Source organism: Hippocampus comes, unplaced genomic scaffold (genome assembly GCF_001891065.2).
Source record: "Hippocampus comes isolate QL1 unplaced genomic scaffold, H_comes_QL1_v1.1 scaffold174, whole genome shotgun sequence".
Lineage (NCBI taxonomy): Eukaryota > Metazoa > Chordata > Actinopteri > Syngnathiformes > Syngnathidae > Hippocampus > Hippocampus comes.
Window position 1 is genome coordinate 1,617,793 of NW_017805983.1, and position 21,608 is coordinate 1,639,400.

The 21,608-nt window shown below is 42.1% G+C and overlaps 2 protein-coding genes across 2 annotated transcripts in view; both read left to right on the forward strand.

The window, feature by feature from the left end:
• The window catches only part of LOC109528652 (receptor-type tyrosine-protein phosphatase-like N), a 17,098-nt gene extending 7,033 nt beyond the window's left edge, over positions 1–10,065 (forward strand). Inside the window, exons 6-22 of the mRNA XM_019891530.1 lie at positions 1,287–1,644; positions 2,491–2,634; positions 2,811–2,845; positions 3,860–3,996; positions 4,088–4,152; positions 4,259–4,323; positions 5,222–5,437; positions 5,679–5,954; positions 6,821–6,968; positions 7,049–7,122; positions 7,353–7,430; positions 7,715–7,834; positions 8,015–8,181; positions 8,509–8,562; positions 8,921–8,985; positions 9,072–9,145; positions 9,321–10,065. Coding sequence (XP_019747089.1) covers positions 1,287–1,644; positions 2,491–2,634; positions 2,811–2,845; positions 3,860–3,996; positions 4,088–4,152; positions 4,259–4,323; positions 5,222–5,437; positions 5,679–5,954; positions 6,821–6,968; positions 7,049–7,122; positions 7,353–7,430; positions 7,715–7,834; positions 8,015–8,181; positions 8,509–8,562; positions 8,921–8,985; positions 9,072–9,145; positions 9,321–9,392 — 2,148 coding nt within the window. The 3' untranslated portion in view covers positions 9,393–10,065. The remainder of the gene's footprint in view (positions 1–1,286; positions 1,645–2,490; positions 2,635–2,810; positions 2,846–3,859; positions 3,997–4,087; positions 4,153–4,258; positions 4,324–5,221; positions 5,438–5,678; positions 5,955–6,820; positions 6,969–7,048; positions 7,123–7,352; positions 7,431–7,714; positions 7,835–8,014; positions 8,182–8,508; positions 8,563–8,920; positions 8,986–9,071; positions 9,146–9,320) is intronic.
• A 378-nt stretch (positions 10,066–10,443) lies between these two features.
• nhej1 (nonhomologous end-joining factor 1) lies at positions 10,444–21,164 on the forward strand. The gene is made up of 8 exons (XM_019891643.1): positions 10,444–10,735; positions 10,985–11,195; positions 12,233–12,454; positions 12,557–12,695; positions 14,964–15,022; positions 19,488–19,650; positions 20,350–20,444; positions 20,928–21,164. The coding sequence occupies exons 2-8, from the start codon at positions 11,010–11,012 to the stop codon at positions 21,000–21,002; spliced, it is 939 nt and encodes a 312-aa protein (XP_019747202.1). The 5' UTR covers positions 10,444–10,735; positions 10,985–11,009; the 3' UTR covers positions 21,003–21,164.
• The last annotated feature ends 444 nt before the right edge of the window (positions 21,165–21,608 follow it).

The window sequence follows — 21,608 nt, forward strand, 5'->3', positions numbered from 1 at the left end:
ATTGTTTGGAACTGTGCGTCCTGTGGGTTAATTTTGCGTCTCGGACGCGGGACGCAGAGGTAACGAGATGGCTGATCTCTAAACATTCTCTGAGTACTACTATTATTACCACTCCCACTAATACTACATTAATTAATTTAATACCTTCAACTTCACAATAATAATAAAAAATAATTAAATCAACCATCATTTTAAACTATGTATTATCAATATTCATTATTCCAAACATGAGAAAGCATTCAGCAAACATAACTGGAATCGAGCAAAAGGACTCCAAATCCCAACGGCCAAACCCGGAAGTGAAGTGCCGTCATTATTGACTCCAGCTGTAACGCAAATGACTTGGTTCAAACAAACATTCTAGTCCCACCGCACAAACGTGACGACTGTGCAAAAATAACTACATAAAAGACACCACTGTTACAGAAAGACTTTTCACGCTATTTAAACTGCCGATCGCGAACGGAACAAACCGTGATTGAAACTAACTGTGATGCCGCTCTTTATTCGTTGCGCTGTCACTTGTCAGTGGCAGACCCGCCCCTTTTAAATCGCCAGCGTAATCCATCAATATGTCTTTCCCTGGATGGAATTTATTTGATTCCTTCGTGATTTCTGCGGTCCTCGGACCCCCTTTATATCCCTGGACAAGGGATTCGAGGCTCTAATCCCTCATTGTGTCCGAGGACCGGCAATCTGAGGCCAAGGGCAAGGCCAAGAACTTGACTCCCAAGGCCAAGGACCAAGGACCGACCTTCGATCCTCGAGCCGGTCCTCGAGGCCAAGGACCGGCTGGAGGAACACATCACTGAGATTGATACTCTTCTTTTCTCCACATGACTGCAACTCTCTCTTCTTTGGTATTTCCTTTTCATTTTAGCATCGTTGCAACATTGGCTTCCAGTTTGTTTGAGAAGTGATTTTCAGATTTGTGGGTCTTTGAATCTTCTGAGGGCCAAAGTCAAAGCTTAAAAGTACAGATGAAACAGTATTCTCCGTCAGGGTGCCATTTTGGAACCGGGAAAATTTACTTCAGCCCTGCTGCTATCAGTTGCGTCTGTTGGGCTCTTGCATTTTTTGGGTTCCTCAATGAAGACAATATATGAGAAGGATCATGTGACAGTTAGTATCGACAGTCCTGTATGTCTGTTTGGGTATTATTGCTTATAATGATAAAATCTTATTTTGTTTGAAGTGTACCGGTACTCTTCTCTCCTGTCAAAGCACTTTATTAAATACATTTTTACAGGTGCTACATACATGAACTTGGTTATTATTATTTTCAGGATGAGGCAGAACGATCCCTCAACTCCCTGGAAGAAAATCCAACCTTTCCATTCGTCCGCTACTCGTCTCCTCGCACCAGATCCAGAGGAAAGGCTCTGGAGAGAGACAAGCAACTTCTCCAGAACTTGGTGTCCTATTACCTCACCTTTCCATCCTCCTCCTCCTCCTCCTCCACTGTCCAGCCTGCTTCCCGTTACAGGGGGGCACCTGCGGAATCTTTTGCATTAGCCTCCGCCTTTCCAGAACTTGACTTCCCGCGAGACTATGACCAAGACTACATTTCCCAAATCGAAGGTCTTAGCAAGCAGCCGCTGAGCAATGTAGTGCCGAAGTATGACGCTCTGGCAGGATTAGATGGTGAGAAATGTCCAATGGATAGATCCTTTTGTCCAAATAATGTGATGCAGGTCAAGAAGGTCATACTGGAGTTGGGTGAAAATAAAAGAAACACAAGAAATTAGACAGAGGTGGTAGAAGGTACTAACACACCGTAAAAGTGGTAAAAGTATAACCACACCTCATTTACATGAATATTAATAGAAAAGTACAGACTCTGAAATGTTGAGTACTAAAGCAAATAGGAAATATGATTTTTCTTTTTTTTTTATCTGCCGGTTATATACAATACCAGTTTTGATCACGCTTTAAAAATAACTTCTCTGCAGACAAAATACTTTGTCCTCTTTTATCGACCTGCGTATTGATCGCATCATACTTTGCTAACGTTGTGGACGAACTAACAAAAATGAGAACCTTTTTCTCTAACTCTGTTGCCGTCATCGTTTATATTCTCTGGTTCACATTTCTCCGTGATGTTGCTACTGTCCCTGCACGTCCGCCCCCATATTCGGCAAACCTCGAAAATAAGGTTGCCAAACCCTTATTGAGTCATGGCACATATTTCACATTGGTTAAAAAATAAATAAATAAAAAAAATCTCACGCCACACAATTTCGCAAAACGATTCACAATAAGTGGATTCACATGTTAATTGTGTACCTTCTGTCATCTACTGGAAGAATATTTGATTGTTTTTGCATGTTACTACACAGTACTGTACGATGTACTACAGTATACTATACAAAAATACTTTTCGTTCGAAAATAATTTTTCTTCCAAACAATTGACATTAGATAATTTCTCGCAGCACACCTAGGATAAAATGATGAGTAATATTTGGCGTAACGTTGAATTGTTTTGCAGCGCGCTCGGTGCAGCGTCTGACTCAGTTGCTGGGTCACTACGGCCTGGATGTCCAAGATTTGTCCCCTGAGCAGAGAGACAAACTGCCGGCTTTGCTCAAGCAGCTTCAGCTGGAAAGCTCCTTTAGCCAGAAAACAACCAAAGGTCTCCGCATCCCGCTTCTCACATTTCAATGCAAACTGTCATACTTCAGCGAGGATACACGATGGATGGACATACTGATGCGCACTCACATTTGCCAAGTGTTTCTACTCACACAGTTTGAATGCACATTCAGGTCAACAAATCATCGCTAATCTTGTCATGTGTTCACCTTCCAGAAAACTCTGGGAAAAATGTCAGCACCGGAAAGAAGGTGAGCTTGAGGCATGTCATTAACACAGCAGCATTCTGTACGATTTACTTCTGTCTAGCAATCACTTAACGCTCAGGCCTTGTAGGATTTGGAATAGCCTTTGCAGCTTGTTTGTGGCCATTTTTGTCCACATACATTTACAGTCAAATTAATTATTGATTTTTTTCCCCTTTTTTCTTACTGCATGACGTTTTTACCTAAAATAAGTTCTTGTCATTAAGATAAAATATCAATTCATTTTGGTTTTTTTATCGTTTAAATTAAGGTTGTTGGCAAAATGCGGAGTTTGTAAAAAAAAAAAACAAAAAAAAAACCTTGAAAATTACATTTTTGTATGCAGTATATTCTCAGTTGGACCTTTTTTTTCTTATATTAAAAGTATGATACCCTTTTTCTGCAACAAGCAGAGGTGAGCTTCCACTTCTTAGATTAAAATGGAATTCTTCAGTTTTTTTAAATCAACATTGCATCATTCGTCCACCTTGATAGTTAGCATGTGCACCAGGGTTTAGAACTGGCTAGCACTAAGTGCCAGGACTTTTCTTTTTTTTTCTTTTTTAACAGCCAGTATGTGGACCAGTGCTTCGGGCTGATTTGGGAATGTCGGGGATTTTTTTTTTCCGAATGCCTTGTCGTGGTGTTGTGGAAAAGCTCACACATAGGTGCGATATACGTGCTCCAAATCACCGAAAGCTTTAAATTGATCTCCGATATTTTTGTCGCTCAAAGGTATGTGGAAGCATAAGAAAGATGCTTGACCAAGACATAGCAGGGACATTTGATTGGCAGTTGAGCCGGGCACGGTTACAGCGCATTCAGCGGACATGACCACGGTATCCGAGAGTGAAAGGAATTGCTTGATTTTTCATGGTTTTGAAGCCTCATTTTAAAAATACTGTACCTATAAGACATATTTATTTTCACTTTACAGGGACTTTAATTTGCTGAACAAGCTCACTTTTTCCCACTACATATTTAATTGTGAAAGTGACAGTAGTACATTATATTCATCAGATGACAGAGGGTGTTATGGAGCACAAAATGGCTGCCCCAGACGGTCTGCCAATCATCAAGTCCTCCAAACCAGTGGAGGTCCAAAAGGATACTCGCTTTGCAATGGTGGGCAAACTGGAAAAGAACAAACCCGAAAAGTATGACTACACTGTCACAAACAATAGTTTATATAAACAAACACTTGGGAATTATTTTCTTAACAAATGCTCTCTTCTTCCCTTTTGCCAGAGTGTTCGGTCCAGTGAGAACCTACGAGACCAACCCAAACTTAATGAACCTGTCGGAGAAAGAAGGTTAATATTGAATCAGTTTGGGGAGTTTGCCATAGTTATGTATTCGTAATATCAAAGTCACAAAGTTTTAGTGTTACAAAGCTGTTGTAAGTCTGCACATGGTCAGTTCCAGATAAGAGCATCCCGGAGCCTGAGACAAGCACGAAGATTCTGCAGAACAGCGACGGCCAGGTGACAGCAAGAAACAAACGTATTGGTGGTGAAGAATAAGAGAACTCAATAGAGAAGGGGGAGATTATTTATTCATCCAGTGAGCGAAATTAAATAGTCACAGACTCAATATTCACAAATATCGACTGGTAATAATAATACAGGAAGTCTTAGACAAGCTGGAAGCAATCCGGAACTGTTGGAAATAGCAGTTAACATAAAACCTTCACGCGTCCTCTAGAAATGACATAAAACATGTCAAGAAAAGCCTACTAGAACATCTGAAATATCTATATGATATATACGGTTAATCGGAGGCCCATTAAAATGTGGCAGTTGTGTGCTTACTCCTGTTTAACATGAGTTTGGATGAGATTAGTTCATTCTGAACACAGCCACATCCCCATTTATGCGGTTGTGCAACCACATCACTCAGTAGTTTATTTTGACTTAGCCTCTTGAAAAGAAAAAATAACAGTCCTGATCTCCTCCAGTCATTTGTAGTTATAAGTGTGCCTCTTAAAAGTTGATTTTAGGTTCAGAAGCGGAATTCCTGTCACCTGTGTGTATCTGTAATCCTAAAAGGGACTAAATAAGTGAGTGACACAAAAACAATCCAAATATTAGCTGGCAATGAAATACAACAGGGAAAATAAAAGCTTGATGGCTTAGCATAGGTGCATCACAGTCAAGAGACCAGCTAATTGAGGACTCAGATGTAACCATATTTGGAAATGTGAGTGTGAGTGGTTGTTTGGAGAGCAGTCAGTGGTGTCCTCTGCCACTCTTGCTTGAAGTCATCTGAGGTAACCTCCAGTGAACCGCAAATGAGAACAAGCAGTTTAGAAAATGTAATAGATGAATAGCTAACAAGATAATTGGTGGTCTTTTTAAAATGTTTCTCTGTACTCTTCCTTAGCAAATGAAGAATGATGGCAAAGTGTTGCCCCTGGCTACCCGACTGCAGCCTGACTCTCGCTGGCTTTCCTCTACTCTGGTGGCTTTGGCTTGCATCGGTGGCATCCTGGTGGCGGGCCTAAGCGTCACCTGCTTGCGTCGCCACGCCCAGCGACTGGCGGCCAAGAAGCTGGGCCTCGGGGCTGAGGGTGGAAGCTTCAGCCACCAGGAGTACCAGGTGAGGAAGCCCATGAGTGTTGAAGCCTTAAAAAAATAAAAATACGTAAAGTGAAATTGTCAACTCAGATTTGATTTTGAATGCTTTCTGGTATTCTTGTTTTCTAGTAGCACAATATGATTTGATACAATGTGAATGTTCATAGATTTGATTTGTAAATTAGTGGGACCTTGGCTGAATCAAGGGTGAAAAGTGAGTCAAAGCAGAACCGAGTTAACAACTTGCATAACTGGCTCACCAGGACCTGTGTCGCCAGCATATGACCTCCAAAGGTGCCTTCGGACGCCTGGAAGCCGCCGCCCTGGGCGCCGTCGGGGGGCCGAGCGGAGGAGGAGCAGCGGCAGGTGCCGGGAGAGGGCCCGGAGCAGTTGGGGGCGCCGACTCAAGAGTGAGCAGCATGTCGTCCCAGTTCAGCGACGGAGCCCAGCCCAGTCCCAGCTCCCACAGCAGCACGCCGTCATGGTGCGAGGAGCCTGCGCAGGCCAACCTGGACATTTCCACTGGCCACATGATTCTGGTACGCTTTAAAAGGGCATCCTTGTGGTCCTCGAGATCAAAGCTCTGTCCAATAATCAGCTGACCAGTGATGGATCCGTAACTACACTGCTGACAAAAAAAGTTAGGGAAATTGGACTTTTGGATTCTAGAATGTCCCTAAAGTACCCTTTACAGGTGAATTTGTTTGTAGAGGTGGACATTTACACCATGTCTTCAGACCCGTGGACCTTCCTTTTTTTTTGTGTCTGTGTAAAGTTGTTCAAACTGTTCTAAATCAATAGAGCTGTGTGCTGCTACCCAGGTTTATAATTACGGTCCGAAAATAGGAGTGTCAAAATGAGCAATGAAGGAAGCGAATTAAAACAGCAGTAACGCAGTGAGGGACTGGGGTAGTCTGAAATCATGATTACATATCCAACTGTTGAATGTTTCACTATTTTTTGCACAACTTGCTGTTCCCTATCAAGGAGCTGAATGGCAAAATATCTGTTTTTTTTTCCCCCTATAAGGATATCGACGTCTCCACCTTTCTGTGACTCTTCCAGTCTTACAGTGTCCCTGTTGCAGGCTGCTGATGACACTCTAATCCCAGTTGCCACTCCCTGTTTAAAGCTTCATACTGGACCATTTAAATACCAATTCTAAATGAACCAGGACATTTATTGATCCAATCATGGATCCAACAACTATTTTATATTTCGACTTTCATCTCCTTGTTAGAGTCCAGCTAGTTTTGCAAAAAGTACAACAGTTTGTTCCGAGAATGGTTATGGAGCATTTCAAATTCATCCCGATATGTAACCCCGAAGCTCCATATTCCAAACTTTTTGCGAGTATTGCAGTTGTATAAGAGACACTAACTGTTGTGATGTCCTTTTTAAAAAGGCATACATGGAGGACCACCTGAGCAACAAAGACCGTCTGTTGAAGGAGTGGGAGCTTTTGTGTTCCTACCAGGCAGAGCCCAGCAGCGTGACTGTGGCTCAGAGCGAGCTGAACATCAAAAAGAACCGCTTTCACCACTCGCTGCCCTGTGAGCCCCAGCAACAGTTTTCGGTTATCATACTGCTACGTGCAGCATATCAGAAATACTTCCTATGTTGGTTCTCCTAGATGATCATACCAGGGTGAAGCTTAAACCAGAGATCAACCCTTCTCGGTCCGACTACATCAACGCCAGCACCATCGTGAGTCTCTACTTTGAATTCTACACTACTCATATAAAATTAGGGTTATTCAGATTTCAGGTGAGACTGAAAAAGTTTACAGAGGGTCACCTCGAAAGTTTATAGTACATCCTGAAATTTCACCCGAAAGCCAAATAAACCTAAATTTTTGTGAGTAGAGAATGTCATCATTGCAGCTGGTTCCCATGGAAACTTGCCCATCACCTCATCCTCTCCCTCCCTGGTTTTAGATTGAACATGACCCTCGGATGCCGGCCTATATCGCCACCCAGGGACCCCTGTCCCACACCATCTCTGACTTCTGGCAGGTCAGCGACACCCATTGCTTGCATTTGACATACGCTGAGCTGAGTTCATCATCGATGGCTGAAATATGGTTGAATGTTGCGCCGATGTAAAATGCAACAAGCCAATTATGGAAAAGTAGTAGAAAAGGCAGAGGTTCGTTTTCAAATGTAGGGTTAAAAAATGTCAAAAAAAGAAATACTCAATAACAAATATCTAAAAAGTTGACTTCAGTATAGTGTCAAAATATCTGTACTTGATGTTATGTTTTCCCACCACTGTGTGCATGTGACGTGTTGGTGTGCAGATGGTGTGGGAGACGGGCTGCACGGTGATCGTCATGATGACAGCTCTGGTGGAGGAGGGAGAGAAACAATGTGACCGCTACTGGCCAGATGAAGGATCCTCGCTCTACCATATTTATGAGGTGTGCTCAGCGCTTATATCCTCATCGTCACACATGCTATGTGACGTAATTGTTCTATCGCTGTCTCCATCTGCCAGATGTAGAAGAACAGATACTTCTGTAAAAAAAAAAAAAGCTGTGCACATAGGTACAGTAATTAGGTATTTGTACTTGTTTACGCCTTACCACTTCTATCTGCAGGTGAACCTGGTGTCTGAGCACATCTGGTGCAACGACTTCCTGGTGCGGAGCTTCTACCTGAAAAATGTTCAGACGCAAGAGACCCGAACCCTGACTCAGTTCCACTTCCTCAGCTGGCCTGCTCATGGGATCCCCGCCTCCACACGCCCTCTACTGGACTTCCGCAGGTACAACCCCAGAGAGAGCAGAAAGAATGACATTGAGCCAGCAACGAAAAGATATGAATCTTAAAACAACAACAACAATGTGGTGAAGAAAACATTCATTTGTCCCGTACCCCACTCGTCATGCCAGTGGTTTATTGTTGAACATATCTGTCTGTGTCATTCTTGTGGTTTGCAGCTAGTAGTCTGAGTCCAGTTGCATAGTCACAAAAATGATCATGGACTGATGTGGCTGCAGCAAGAGGCCCATCACTCAAACGTAAACCTTAGTTGACTTTGACCTTGCAGACTTTCACAATGGGCAACATTTTGCCTCTTGTCTCTCCCCAGGAAGGTGAATAAATGCTACCGAGGACGCGCATGCCCTATCATCATCCACTGCAGGTTTGATATGATGTTCATTTCAACCCACATGGTGATAGAAAAGTAACTCTTATTGTTTTAACATACTGTACTTATATATCATGTATTTATTTTAATGACGGGTATTTTCTTTTTTGTGTGAGTGTTTGCTTGCGTTTCTCAACCTTTAATGAAGCCAAAACACATTAAAGAACTAATGGAAACCTAAGAGACTGCTAATAGGGAATAGTTATAATTAGCAAGTACTGCATTTTAAAATAGGGAGTTACTTTTCATTCACCGTGTGTACATTGAGGATGTGCATGTGCGTAAAGGTGTTGGTGAAAGTCACTAAATGCTGTGAACTGATGGTTTTCTTGTTTTGTCATTTTCTCCATAGTAACGGAACAGGTCGGACTGGTACTTACATCCTGATCGACATGGTTCTAAATCGTATGGCTAAAGGTGAGCTTTGAATTTTAAAAGGCTTGGCCTAGTTAAAAGTGACAAGAGCGACATTCGTTTTTTTGGTTTTTGTTTTCCTTCCTCAGGTGTGAAGGAAATAGACATCGCTGCGACGCTGGAGCACATTCGTGACCAGAGGCCTGGAATGGTTCGCACGAAGGTGAACATTTGTGTACAAGACATATTTTGCAAATAAGATCTAAATAGATAGAGACAGAGGAAATAATGTGGCGATGTTGCCTGTTTTGTTATCCTAAAAATCATATTTTTACAGTTCACACAAAATGGCTCGAATTAGCCAAAGTCATCATCAAGCTCCGATTTCCTCTTTTCAGGACCAGTTTGAATTTGCCCTGACTGCTGTGGCTGAGGAGGTGAATGCCGTCCTGAAAGCGCAGCCTCAGTAAAGCGGTACCAAATGTCTGTCTGACGACCTCTAACCTCCTTTTCTCTCTTGATTGCCTTTTGCCTTGAAAGTTAACAGTGATGTCTCACCATGAAAAATAAAGCAGTCTGTAAATGTATCCTTTGGAAAGGATTTGTACAGGCTTACAGCCATAACTCACGTTTAATTATGTGGGGTGTATTTGCCACATATAATAAAAACATATCTGCATGAGTAAACTCGGAACAACGACACAACATGTACACTTTGAGATGCCATGTCCCTACCTGTACTTACTCATGTAACCACCCCCCCAATCCTTTTGGAAGTATGTAATTACACCATAAGTTAAAATTGAGGTATCCGCTGTACCTGCACAAATCCAACCTGAAGATGCTGTGATGGTCTTCTTGTGGGAGCCTCATGTATTGGTCTGTTGTAAATTGTGCTGTTTCATACATCATGTTTTTGTCTCAGGAAGTGTATGTTGGAAACAGAGAAGCTTGGTAAAATGCATAATGTCATATGATTTACTCCTAAAGTACAAGATAAGAGGGTTGATACTGGTCTGTGATCATTGATATCCATCTGAAAGTAAACTTCCCACCCATGACACCTGCAGAAACCTTTTCTGTATGCCATTGAAATGGTTGTATTGTCGTATACCTCACGCAATTTTGAAAATGAAAAAAAAAGAAATGACATTCAATGAGAAGATACAGTATTTTATAACTGTGGAATTATAAATAAATATTTTCGTGTTGAAGTGCTGCAAACAGTTTGTTTTTCTTTTTCTGTGTGCTTCAACAATGCAGAAGGGCCACTCTTGGCTGGGGGTGTTTAACATATTATAATATAGATATGACATGTTTAAGCTCAAGTGCCTAAAAAATTAATCTGTGATAGAACACACACACACACACACACACACACACACACACACACACACACACACACACACACACACACTATTTTCTTTTGTAAAATAGAGCCAGGAATAACCCAGAACAAAAGAAAAAAAAAGAAATTGTGAGCGTTTGAATAAAAGCGGAACTATGAATGATTGACTTGTATCACATCGGTGTTTTTACTCACCCGCACACACCGGATTGAGAAGCAGTTGCGTCCGGAGATAATGTTTATTCGTTAAAACGCATTTTATTTGAAAAATTTTATGTCTCATTTTTTAGAAACTGCTGTAATCAATAAGGTGCTACTTTTGCGAATGTGATAGAAAAGTGTCGCAGCGAACGAAAAAGAAATAGCAACTGGCTAGCTAAACTCATCAGACAACGCGTCGTTTTAAGTTGTCATTTTGTTTTTTTATTAATTGAAATAGCGTTAGTTTTGCCTTGGCCCGGAACTGTGAGTATGCCTTTACTATCTGGAACCAGGAGAACGTGTCTTGTGTGTTATTGTGACAAATGAGCTGAGATGGCCTGGTTGCAGAAGTGTGTTGTGTCACAGGTTCATGTTTTTATGTCTTGTGAGAAATAGTCTTTTTTCTTGTCAGGTTTTACATGTCAACTTTGATTATAAATAACTTGACTTGAAACAATCTGCTCATGGTTGTTGTTTCTTGGTATTTAAAATAATGTCATCTCTGACCTGCAGCCTGTGAGCACACCAGTCGATCGAAATGGAGACCACCGGGGCACCCAATGATGGTCTCCTTCAGCATCCATGGCGTCCTGTCGCCATTGATGGTTGCCAACTTCTTGCTAAGAGCTGCTTTGGGGAGACAAGGTACCACATCCTGCTGACTGACCTGCACTGCGTGTGGGAGGAGACCATGCACTCTGCAGCCATCCAGAGCCGCGCTCAGGTGCACAGATTCAAAAAAATGTTTATATCCTCACAGGGCAATTAAGAATGATTAGACTTTCAAAATACATTGGAAACATTTTAACATAAATAAATTGCCATCATAAAATATATTGTCATTTCAGTAGCATCTGGACATGCATATATCTGGTAGGGTGACATGACATTGGCAAGTCTTGAGTTTGTGTGACTTTTGTGTGGGACTCTTGCTTGCACAGTTCTCCAAATAAGAGGCCGATTGTGTTTGCTCCAAGCTGTTTGTTTGTCTCTCCCAATTGATGACTGATGCATGAAACAAAAGTGACGCAAATATTGTACTGTATATTTAAACCAAAAGTTCAACCAAACATGATTACAGAGGTCTTCTAATCTTACTATACTCCCCTTACAGGAGCTTAATCTGGGGTTGTACTTTTACATTTCCCACTTGCTTTTGTTAGATTTTTTTTTCTCTTTTCTTCTGCAAAAGCGGGGCACTGTAAAAGTGGCCAACTCCCATTCTGTATCCCTCGGTTGGTAATTGTTTTTTTTGGACAGTGTGGAACAAAATGGAAATTGTGTTCCACCTTGTGGTACAATGACAGTAAAGAGATTCTGATTCTAATTATTGTTAACACATAATTTAAACCGCCATAAACAGGCAAAAGGAAATAAGCATTTATTTTACAATGATTATAAACTTTGACACGCACACTCAGCAACGAAACATTCAAGCAGGATACAACAATACTCGTGTGCGTCTTTGCTCTGCTCCGTGGTAAAAATGGAGTTTAAGTGGGTACCTTCTCTGCCTCTTCTGTTACGCTGAATGTCTTCTGGTAGAGCACAGTGCTGCCCAGCATGTTGCGGCACCAAGTGGCACTACACTAAAGCCGTGCAACTTCAAACTTGCCTGAATATGGTTAAACTCATAAAAAATGAGAAGTTATGAATTAGCAATATAGCAGCGGGGTGCAAAAGGTGAACCGCGATGTCGTAATGAGAGAATATTTTTGTCATCTTACAAACATGTGGTTGTTTGCCAAACGGTTGTGCCAGGAGCTGAACAAGCGTCTGCAAGCCCCCGTCAAAGCCTTCTTCTCGCACCTGTGCGAGGTGGTTCGGCCCTGTCTGTCAGGCAGCAGGCAGCCACCCGAAGGTGAAGCCAACATCTCTGTGATGCGGCTGGATGGAGGCAACTTGAGCTTGAGGCTCAAGAGCAAGCTCGCAGGGCTACCTTTACATTGGGAGTTTCGCTGCACCCCCGCTCCAGTCACCGTGGTATGCTTGGATTTGATTTAATTTGTGTTTTGTGAGGGATCTGAAAGTCTTACCTTATAGAATAATAGTGGTCGTCTTTAAAAGTAAATCTTCGTCTGCTAGGTGTGTCTTCATCTGGTGCAGCCGTTGTTGTCCATGAGCCACACGCTGCAGCAGGAGGTGGAGCAGCTGGAAGGCTTGCTCGTCAGCAAAGATGCCGAGATTCAGGACTACAAGGAGAATGGAGCCACACTCAGCAGAGGTACAACACACAGCTCGTTCATGTGGTATGCACATGTATATTATTAATTTTTGTCATTCATTTCTGCATGTTGCTCTTGTTTTCTGTATTCTGCATGGACCAGGGATAGGCAACTTAAATGTTGGCGGGGGCCACAACTTCTCATCAATGCTACTGTAGGGGCACATATAGGACCATGCACTTCCGAATACGAGCAAAATGTATGCTCTCAACACCGTATATTTCATTGAGGATAATACATTATTTTCAATGCATGTATGAAAGATCCACTATTCTCACCCAACAACAAAGGTTTTGACGCAAACAACAAAAGAATGACAGCCACTACATTTTCCAGCATGCCTCACAACCCCAACAGGAGTGGCTGCTTAACCCACTTGATTGAAGCAAGGAGGGCTGGGTATAAAAGAGAGGAAATAAAGGAGCTGAAGTGGAGAGAGAAGAGAAAGGAAATGGACTGGGAAGAGCCAGGAGGAGAAGCCCATGCAGCGTGTAGAAAAGTTGGTTTGGAATGATATATATACAGTAGATCAGTGGTTCTTAACCCGGGTTCGATCGAAGCCTAGGGGTTCGGTGAGTCGGTGTCAGGGGTTCGATGGAGCCTCTGCCATGGAGGGTAAGACACACGCGACTCAACATGTTAGTGATGACACGCCCTCCTGGCAATCACTGGCTGCAGATGATCACATGTCATTGCTTGTCCAATCAGTGCTGTGGGAAATTTAGTTCGCTTAGTAGTCAATGTGTGGCTGTCGTGATAGGACGTCGTACAATTAAAAAAAAAAAAAAGAATACTTATTTCTTGAAATGTTATTTAATATTTTCTGTTTTTAATATCTTGAATTTGTAAAAAATATATATATTTTTCACTCATGAAGGGTTCGGTGAATGTGCATCTGAACTGGTTGGGTTCGGTACCTCTAAAAAGGTTAAGAACCACTGATATAGATATATCTGTGTGTGTGTGTGTGTGTGTGTGTGTGTGTGTGTGTGTGTGTGTGTGTGTGTGTGTAGTTTCTCATGTCTGTATGTATAATGTAATATCTGTATGTATAAAATGTTTACTTGGCTGTCATTGAGTAATTACAGTATGAAAAACATAATATCTTAGCATGCTAGCTTAGTGCTCTACAGCAGGGGTGGCCAACCAGTCAGAGACTAAGAGCCAATTTTTTTACTGTGTTACTGCAAAGAGCCACATCATACACTTCCTCGCGCACGCACACTTTTTTGCTCAAAGATCGACTTTTGAACCGACCAACTTCCCACGATCGACCCGATCGCGCACGTGCAAACATACACGCACGCACATGGGTACCCACCCGTGCACTCGCGCACATATGCACGCACGCCACGATGAGCAACAGTCGGAACGGGCCGAAAATGAACGAAAGCTAAAGACACAAACAAACAAATCTTTTTTCCCTCCACCCATTTCCTCCTCCCACTCCTTGCGGTTGACTTGGGACCAGTTCGCTGGCTAGCAGTCGATTGGGATCGACGTATTGGGTACCCCTGCCTTAAAATCAGAGGTAATTCGCTGACTAGTTTAGCGCTTAGCGCTGTTGTTTGCACATGAGCGGTGATGCAGTCATCTGATTGGTTGCCCTCTATGTCAATCAAGTAACTGGATTGATGATAGGCTGACGTAGTGCGTTCTGTGTACTTAGCGCCTTCGTTTGAATGCCATTGCCACTGCCGAGGCGTTTTCGACACCTGTTGTGTGAAAGCCCGGGAGCTGCATTGAACCAGCCAAAGAGCCGCATGCGGCTCGCGAGCCGCGGGTTGGCCACCACTGCTCTACAGCATGCAACCCATTTCAGCAATAAAAGAGCATCTCTGTGCTAAAATTCCAAGAAAGAGAAAATTAAGTAGCCAGTCCCTCAGTAATGGTATCCGCTGTCTGACTTTCCACATCTATTATTATTATTATTTATTTATTTTTTTAAATCAATGTACTTGTTGAAATGTATTACGACCAGCGGTCCTTTTCCCTTGAAAGCAATTTAGCTCGCAAACCCTTTTCTTTTCAAATGCCACTCAACAGATCCAAACTGCCGCGAGACAGAAAAAGGCTAAAATCATCATTCAAGCCATTACCTCTGTCTCTTGCTTGATACTCCTCGGTCAAATGACATAGAAGAGTTTGTTCACTAGTGGGAACATTGGAAAGCACTTTGACTTTTGCCACCTGGACGTACAATGTATGTAACGTCATTGTAAAAAGACCGAGCAATTTTAACGCTGAATGTTCCTTCTCATGTGCAGCGCGCCTGCAGACAGAAATATTTGAGCGACACACCTACAGAGGCAGCTTCCTGGCAAAGGTGAGAGGCCGACACGTGGCATAGTCCCGCCATTTTTGATCTTTAGCTCACTGTTGTCACAAAGCTGAGGAGAGAACCTTGCGCTCTTTGCCTCAAATCTATACCAGCTCTCTCTGTGTTTACTGTGTTGAGGTGTGGAATTTCATGTCTCTGCCTATGTTGACCCCTGACTCCTCGTGTGAGTGAGTGAGTGAGTGATTAAACATTTCATATCAACTTGAGGAATGTCTAAGGGGTGTCTGATCGACTGTCTTTTGATCGCAAGTTTATTTCAGGTCACTGGCTGTTTTATTGTCCCTCTACTGCTTCGACGATATCACGTAATTTAAATGAAAGAGTGTTGCGACACAAGTTGTTCGTTTGAGATGAAAACATCGGTTGCGTTTGGGCAAATTGAAAACAAGCAAGCACTTCTGACAGTGCAATAATGGAAAGTTACATCTGGTTCCACAGTGGTGGACAAATGCATGTGGCGCAATGGTTGCTATTTTTCGTCCGTGGCTGGTCACAACCCTTGGTGGGTAAACACCACAGAAGAAGGCACAGACAAAGACTTGGTCTTTGGACTCTGGTGGCAAATTCCACCGGGTGGTGACAAGGCCGCCTTCAGAGGCAACCGAAATCGGAAGGTTGTTCGAAAATGATGCATTAGAGAGAGAACCACACACCAGATTTAGCTCTGTGCGTAAGTGTATGTAGGTATGGGTGAAGGCGTTTAGTGTTTGTGTGTAATATTTATCAAGGCCAACACTGTATACACTCCTGTGAGTTTTTGTTTCTCTCCTTCTATGTAAGCGCTATTTGCGTGTCTGGCTCTCAGTTACCATAGGAGCACTCATCACGCCGCATCCAACGCAAGTGTGAATCAGTCTATGATCATTGGTGAATCGCCTTTGACTCACCTTTGCCTGATAGTAACTTGAGTTGTCATGAGGAGGTTGAAGTTATTACAGAGGTGTTTAACCGACTACATACAAAAGTCTTCTTTGTGTGTTTGTGGCCTTTTCCCACCACAGTTCTCGCTCCCCGGTGACAAAGAAGGGAGTCGGGACCGCGGTGGAATGGCTTGCGGTCGTCTTCTCAAGCCTCTTCCTCCCTGTTCAAGTCAACATTGACTTGATTAGAATTAGCCCAAGCACGTCTCTTATCCACATCAGCTTCCTCAAAGGCCGACATGTGACCAATCGTGATTTGAAGACTCCTTCTAGTTTCCTAAATGTGTGTAAAACAGCACAGGAAACCCCATCATTACATTCACACACCATCGAGGTTAATGGCTTCCTAAACACACACTTCAACTTCCAGAATCCAGCAAATTCAAGGGTTTACTTTTTTGGGAATAGCTTCAGGTCTTTCCAAAACCAGGGACAGCATCCTTTTGAAGGATGATGACATCCTCATACTGTTCGAAGCTTTCACAATTTGAAATCTCCTCCAAATGCAGCCCACAAAATTCTTTGTGGGGCTTCTTTTTCCTGTTTTCGGATGAAATACCTCTGCTATTCTTGGTGGCTTCCCATATGCCAAGATTCTTTGCACGCCACTGCACAGTGCTGAAAATGATTCGAATATAGCGACACAAAGTATTGGAGTTTTCCTCATTTGTATGCCCTAAAAAACGTTTCATAACATTTAATGAACCTAAAAAAAATGTGTTCAAGGTAAGGGCGAGGTGACTCTGATTTTTTTGTATCACACAATTCAGACACAGGGAAATTGACATTGCTTTACAAAAATTAAAAACACATTTCCAAATACAACATAATCAATAAAACAATATCCCATCAGAATAAAGTAAAATAGACTTATGCAGGTAGAACAGTTTGAATAACTTTACGCGCAACTAAACCGAACCATTTTCAGGCTGGACTAAAAACATTGTTAGAGGAGAGGCTTGTCTCATGTCAGCAGGAATACAGTTCCAGAGTTTAACTGCATGGAACTGAAACGCAGCTTCATCGGTTTTAGTTCTGACTGTGGGCACCATCAGATGACCTGCCTCTCAGGTTGTCGGGTTTGTATGAGGTCAACATGTCAGAGATTTACTTGTGCTAGGCCATAGGGAGGATTATACAAATGTTGAGCTCTACTAAAGTCTGTTTTCTAAGTGACAGGAAGGCAATGCAGATACATGAGCACAGGAAAGAATAGGATTGTACTCTCTGAATGCACACTACTCTACCTGTCTTTCAGTGCAGTAGTCAAACCTGCTTGAGAAAAATGCATGGATGAGTCTGTTTCTCTATTTTAGACGGTAAACCTTTGATTTAATGTGACGGTTTTCATGTTTAGGTCCAAATCCATTTTTACCTTTTTTACATTGAGAAATTCAGTTCTTGGTTTTGGTGGGCAAAAACAATGACCGAAGACTTGTCTGAGTGAAGTTATAGAAAATTTGAGGATAGTGACAGAGAGAGTCCAAAGGCCCATATTCCCCCGCTGTCAGCGAGATGTTAATCTGAATGTCGTCTGTGTAATCATGGTAGGACACGTTTTTACTTCCAGGGGCTGAATGGAAACATTGAATGAAAGGGGCGCCAGAATGGACCCGTGTGGGATCCCACAAGCCACTACCATTAAATCTGACCAACAGTTTCAGATTTTAACTAAGTACTTTCTGTCTTCAAGATACTGAACTTTTAAGACCACCACAGTCATTTCCAAAAGTTGTTTGCACCAGTCCGCGGCCCGGTGGTTGGGGACGTTTGTAGTGTTCACATGTAGCCCACTTTGCATCCTGCCTTAGCGGTAAGGGGCGTACAGTGTGATGAAACCAATGACTCTACCTAATTTAGCTATTGACAGGGTAGACCATAGACCACATTGGCTGGGTCCCTGGATGAACCTTTTTATTTGTTGCTTTTGTTGATTCTCCTGGATTGTCTGCCGTTTCGTCACTGAGCCTCTGAAGTTAGGACTCTGGCTGCTCCTGGCCAAGCTGTTGGTTCTGGCTTAAGCCCCCGAAATCACAACGTGCCATTGACTTTTTCATAATGTTTGATGTATGTGTGACACCATGGTAAAAAGATCTATACTTTATTTCAGGGTAACACTTTCAACTTCTGTGTGTCATTAATCTGCCTCCGTATAGTACAAACTTAGTGCCCAGTCTACAAAATGTTGACAAGATGTCTGTTAATTTTTGTCTTTGTCAAATGTGATCGTTAATTCAGGTAAGCAGCTCGCCATAGATGACTTTTTGATTTGGGGCAGGAAGTTGAGGTCACATGGTGTAGAGAAAGTCAACATGAGGTCGTCAACAGAGACGAGAAAAAGTGAGTGAGTGTGAGACTCGCTGGCACCAGCAAACCCGCCGCTGCCCCCCACATCCCCCCTTAAGAAAACAACAGCTTCTAAAATCAGAGCTGCTAACTTGCTAATAATAGCCAAACGTCAACAGGCTATAGACTTCCTCACCTTCCCCACCACAGGAGGCAGGATTCAGGGGTGTGGCTACCAGGTGAGCACTCCCTCCCCACCTCTCTCTGTCATCCTCAAAGGACTTTGTCCTATTACCAGAAGAGAAAAGTACTTGCGGATCAATTCTTTGTCTGAGGAAAATGTGGAATCGTGATTGACCTTAAATTCCTAAGCGTAGTTGCTTCCCTGGACTTGATTTATTACCAGAGCGCTACTGAAGCAAACCATATCTTTAAATCCAACACTAATATGAAATTTAATTGTCGAGTGAAGCCAGAAAGAAGATGATGTCATATTGTTTGCTATTGACATGGGTGTTGGTGAGCTCTGAAAGCTGGCATATGATCAGATCGTTTTTTTGTTTTAAATAAACTAAGAACCAAGAATCTTCTAGTCTGTATTGGTTATGTGATTATATGTGCAGAACAAATGGAGCTCAGCGTCTTAGATCATCCAAAAGAGGCTGCAGGACAGGACGGCCAGTGAGCGGAGGGGTTACTGTGAACAAAAATACAGTATAAGGTTGGCTTTCTGCTTAGTCGGCACCCCCCTGACCTCTTTCAGCACATTGGTTCCTCTGTGCCCAAAGCAGAACTAAGACCCCCGGTCCCCACGTATTTCAACAAACAAATCACAAAAATAAATCAATGGAAAACCTCGAAGCCTGACCAGAGTGTGTTGAGGAGCCCCCTCGGCCCCCGAAAGTGAGCTGAAGACCACCAATTTCTGATGGTCAATATTTGAGGAGCTAATTTGGAGTGTGTGTGCTATCCATCGGGGGAAAGAAGGACTTAGAGACTCTAGTCTTTTTCTGTGTCTCATTATGAGGCGCAACTTCTGCTTGCAGCCTTGATGATTATGATCGTCACGCATTAATTAACAAGGGTTGGGTTTCCCGATCCATAGTGAACAAAGGCCCATATTTTACATTGCGTCTCACAGTCCCCCCTCAAAAATGTCACAAAAAGTACTGTATATGCACTGAAATAATGATGATCTTGGTGTAACATAACATGAGAAATCACTCGTGGTCTCTTCTCATCAGACTCTTGCCGTGGTTTGTTCTGACCATCACAGCGTGAAGAACTTTGGAGTCGACCTCCAGGAGCTTTACACTGCCGTCGTTGCACATGGAAGCATGCGCAAACGCAAACTGTCTGAGCAGGACGAATTAGTTACCACGGTTGTGGACGCCACGACTTCCTCAGGTTTGGGCCCCGTCTTTATTTGAGTTGTCAGCAGATTGGTTACACCCTAACCAACTGTGCGCTCCCCATTTGTTCACCTCACTTCCTTTTTAGAACCATTTTAGCTTGCTTAATGCAAATAGAATACAACTTCCCCAAGATGAAGATTTTTGTCGAATTTTGTTATTTCCATTGTCAACTCTTTCAAATATGTAAATAATATCATGTTTGCATCAAATTCTACCTTTTGGCTCTATTGTGGACTTTTTGGGTCGGGAAAAACCCTTGAGGAACATGTTTTAAAATTGTATTTATTTGAATAAGTCATACCATTTGGGTAAAGTGTGTTTCATTCTCGACTCAACACTTAAAAAGCGTAATTGTCCGGTTATATGTTTTCTACCAGATTACATCATTTTATCATTTTTGGGACAATGGCACATTTTCATGTAATATTCATAGTTTTCAAAAGACGCATGTATGGCCTTACTGCAGTAAATGGATGCCAAAATGTTAATTTTAAGAGGTGAAGACACCAAAGAGAAGAATTACATTTTAATTTAAGAAGTGGAAGCTCCCACGGATGGCTAGAAAAAGACAACTATTAACAACACTAAGAAAAAAAAAACGGTACTGAGAATGTATAAAAACAATGTCTGCAAGCTGAAAGATTTGTAAAATCCAGCAACATTTGCGTGTTTGGGCACCCGCATCTTTCAGACGCTGATCGAGGAGAAGCCGACAGTGAGCAGAACCAGACCAGTCCGGTGGCGGAAGCGGGAGACCACATCGTCCGCACAGCCACAACACAGCAAGTATGGCAGTCAAAGACCATGTCCACACAAACACGTGCAACAACAAATCACTTTTTGACAGAGTTCGAACCTTAAAAACAAAAATGACAGGACCTCAAAAACCCGATGTGCTAGAAATAAAGTAGACGTTTTTAAAATCGCCAGCAAAAATATGTTCAGGGACTCATAAAGCCAATTCATATTCAAATTTGCTGTTGAGCAGACGTTATCAAGAGTCCTGGAATATTTGTTATTTTAGCCATTTGTTTCCCGAAAATGTATAAATTCATAGATATGTCTTGATTTTTAAAATTTATTTAACTCATTAAATAACTGCCCAGGTGAATATTATTCACATATTTTACTATGGCTTTATGTTTGTTTGTCCTTCAACGTGTGGACATGTCCGAAGTTGGCCTGCTTAGTTGAGTGTTTGTTCCAATCTTTGCATGCGCTCACCAAAATAAGTTTGTGCTGAATTTTGACAACGTTGATGTTCCGCAGCTCGCCACCTGTGGCCTCGCTGAGCGAGCGCCTTCCAAAGCAAAGAAGAAGAAAGCGGTGGGCTTGTTCCGATGAGCGCCCGCAGTAGGAAACACCATTTTCAATGACTTACTTTTAAATCAATTTTAATATTTTAAACTCTATGGTAATCAATGAATGTAATGATTTTATCATGGAAGATAAGCTTTTTATCTGCGAATTTATATTTATAATAAATGACTTTTCTAGTGAATCAAATCAAATCATTTCTTTGCTGAATCAGCTGCAGAAAATGCTTACGGATCAACTTATCCCGAACACCTGGTTGGATTTGATGACACAACTGACAGTTTCTTGGGGGGTTGCCTTTTTTTTTTTTTTTAATTATCATTTCAACTTACCTCAATTCTCAATACTGTAGAATATGAATGAATGTTCATTTGTTAGACCCGTCGACAGGCAGTTTGTTTGCTTCAACTTCTTAAATTCAAATGTCCTTTGCCTGTTATGCCAAGATTCAATCCAGTCAATAACAAGGAATTTAAAACTAACTTTTCATGGGTTTTAATTGGCCAAAGGTAACCACGATAGAGGTAAACTTGAGGTTATTATTTTTATATTAAGAATTGAAATCGGAAGTTAGAAAATTTGACAAAAATTCACCCTGGGATGGTTTCCTCGCAAACATCGTAACAAAGACAG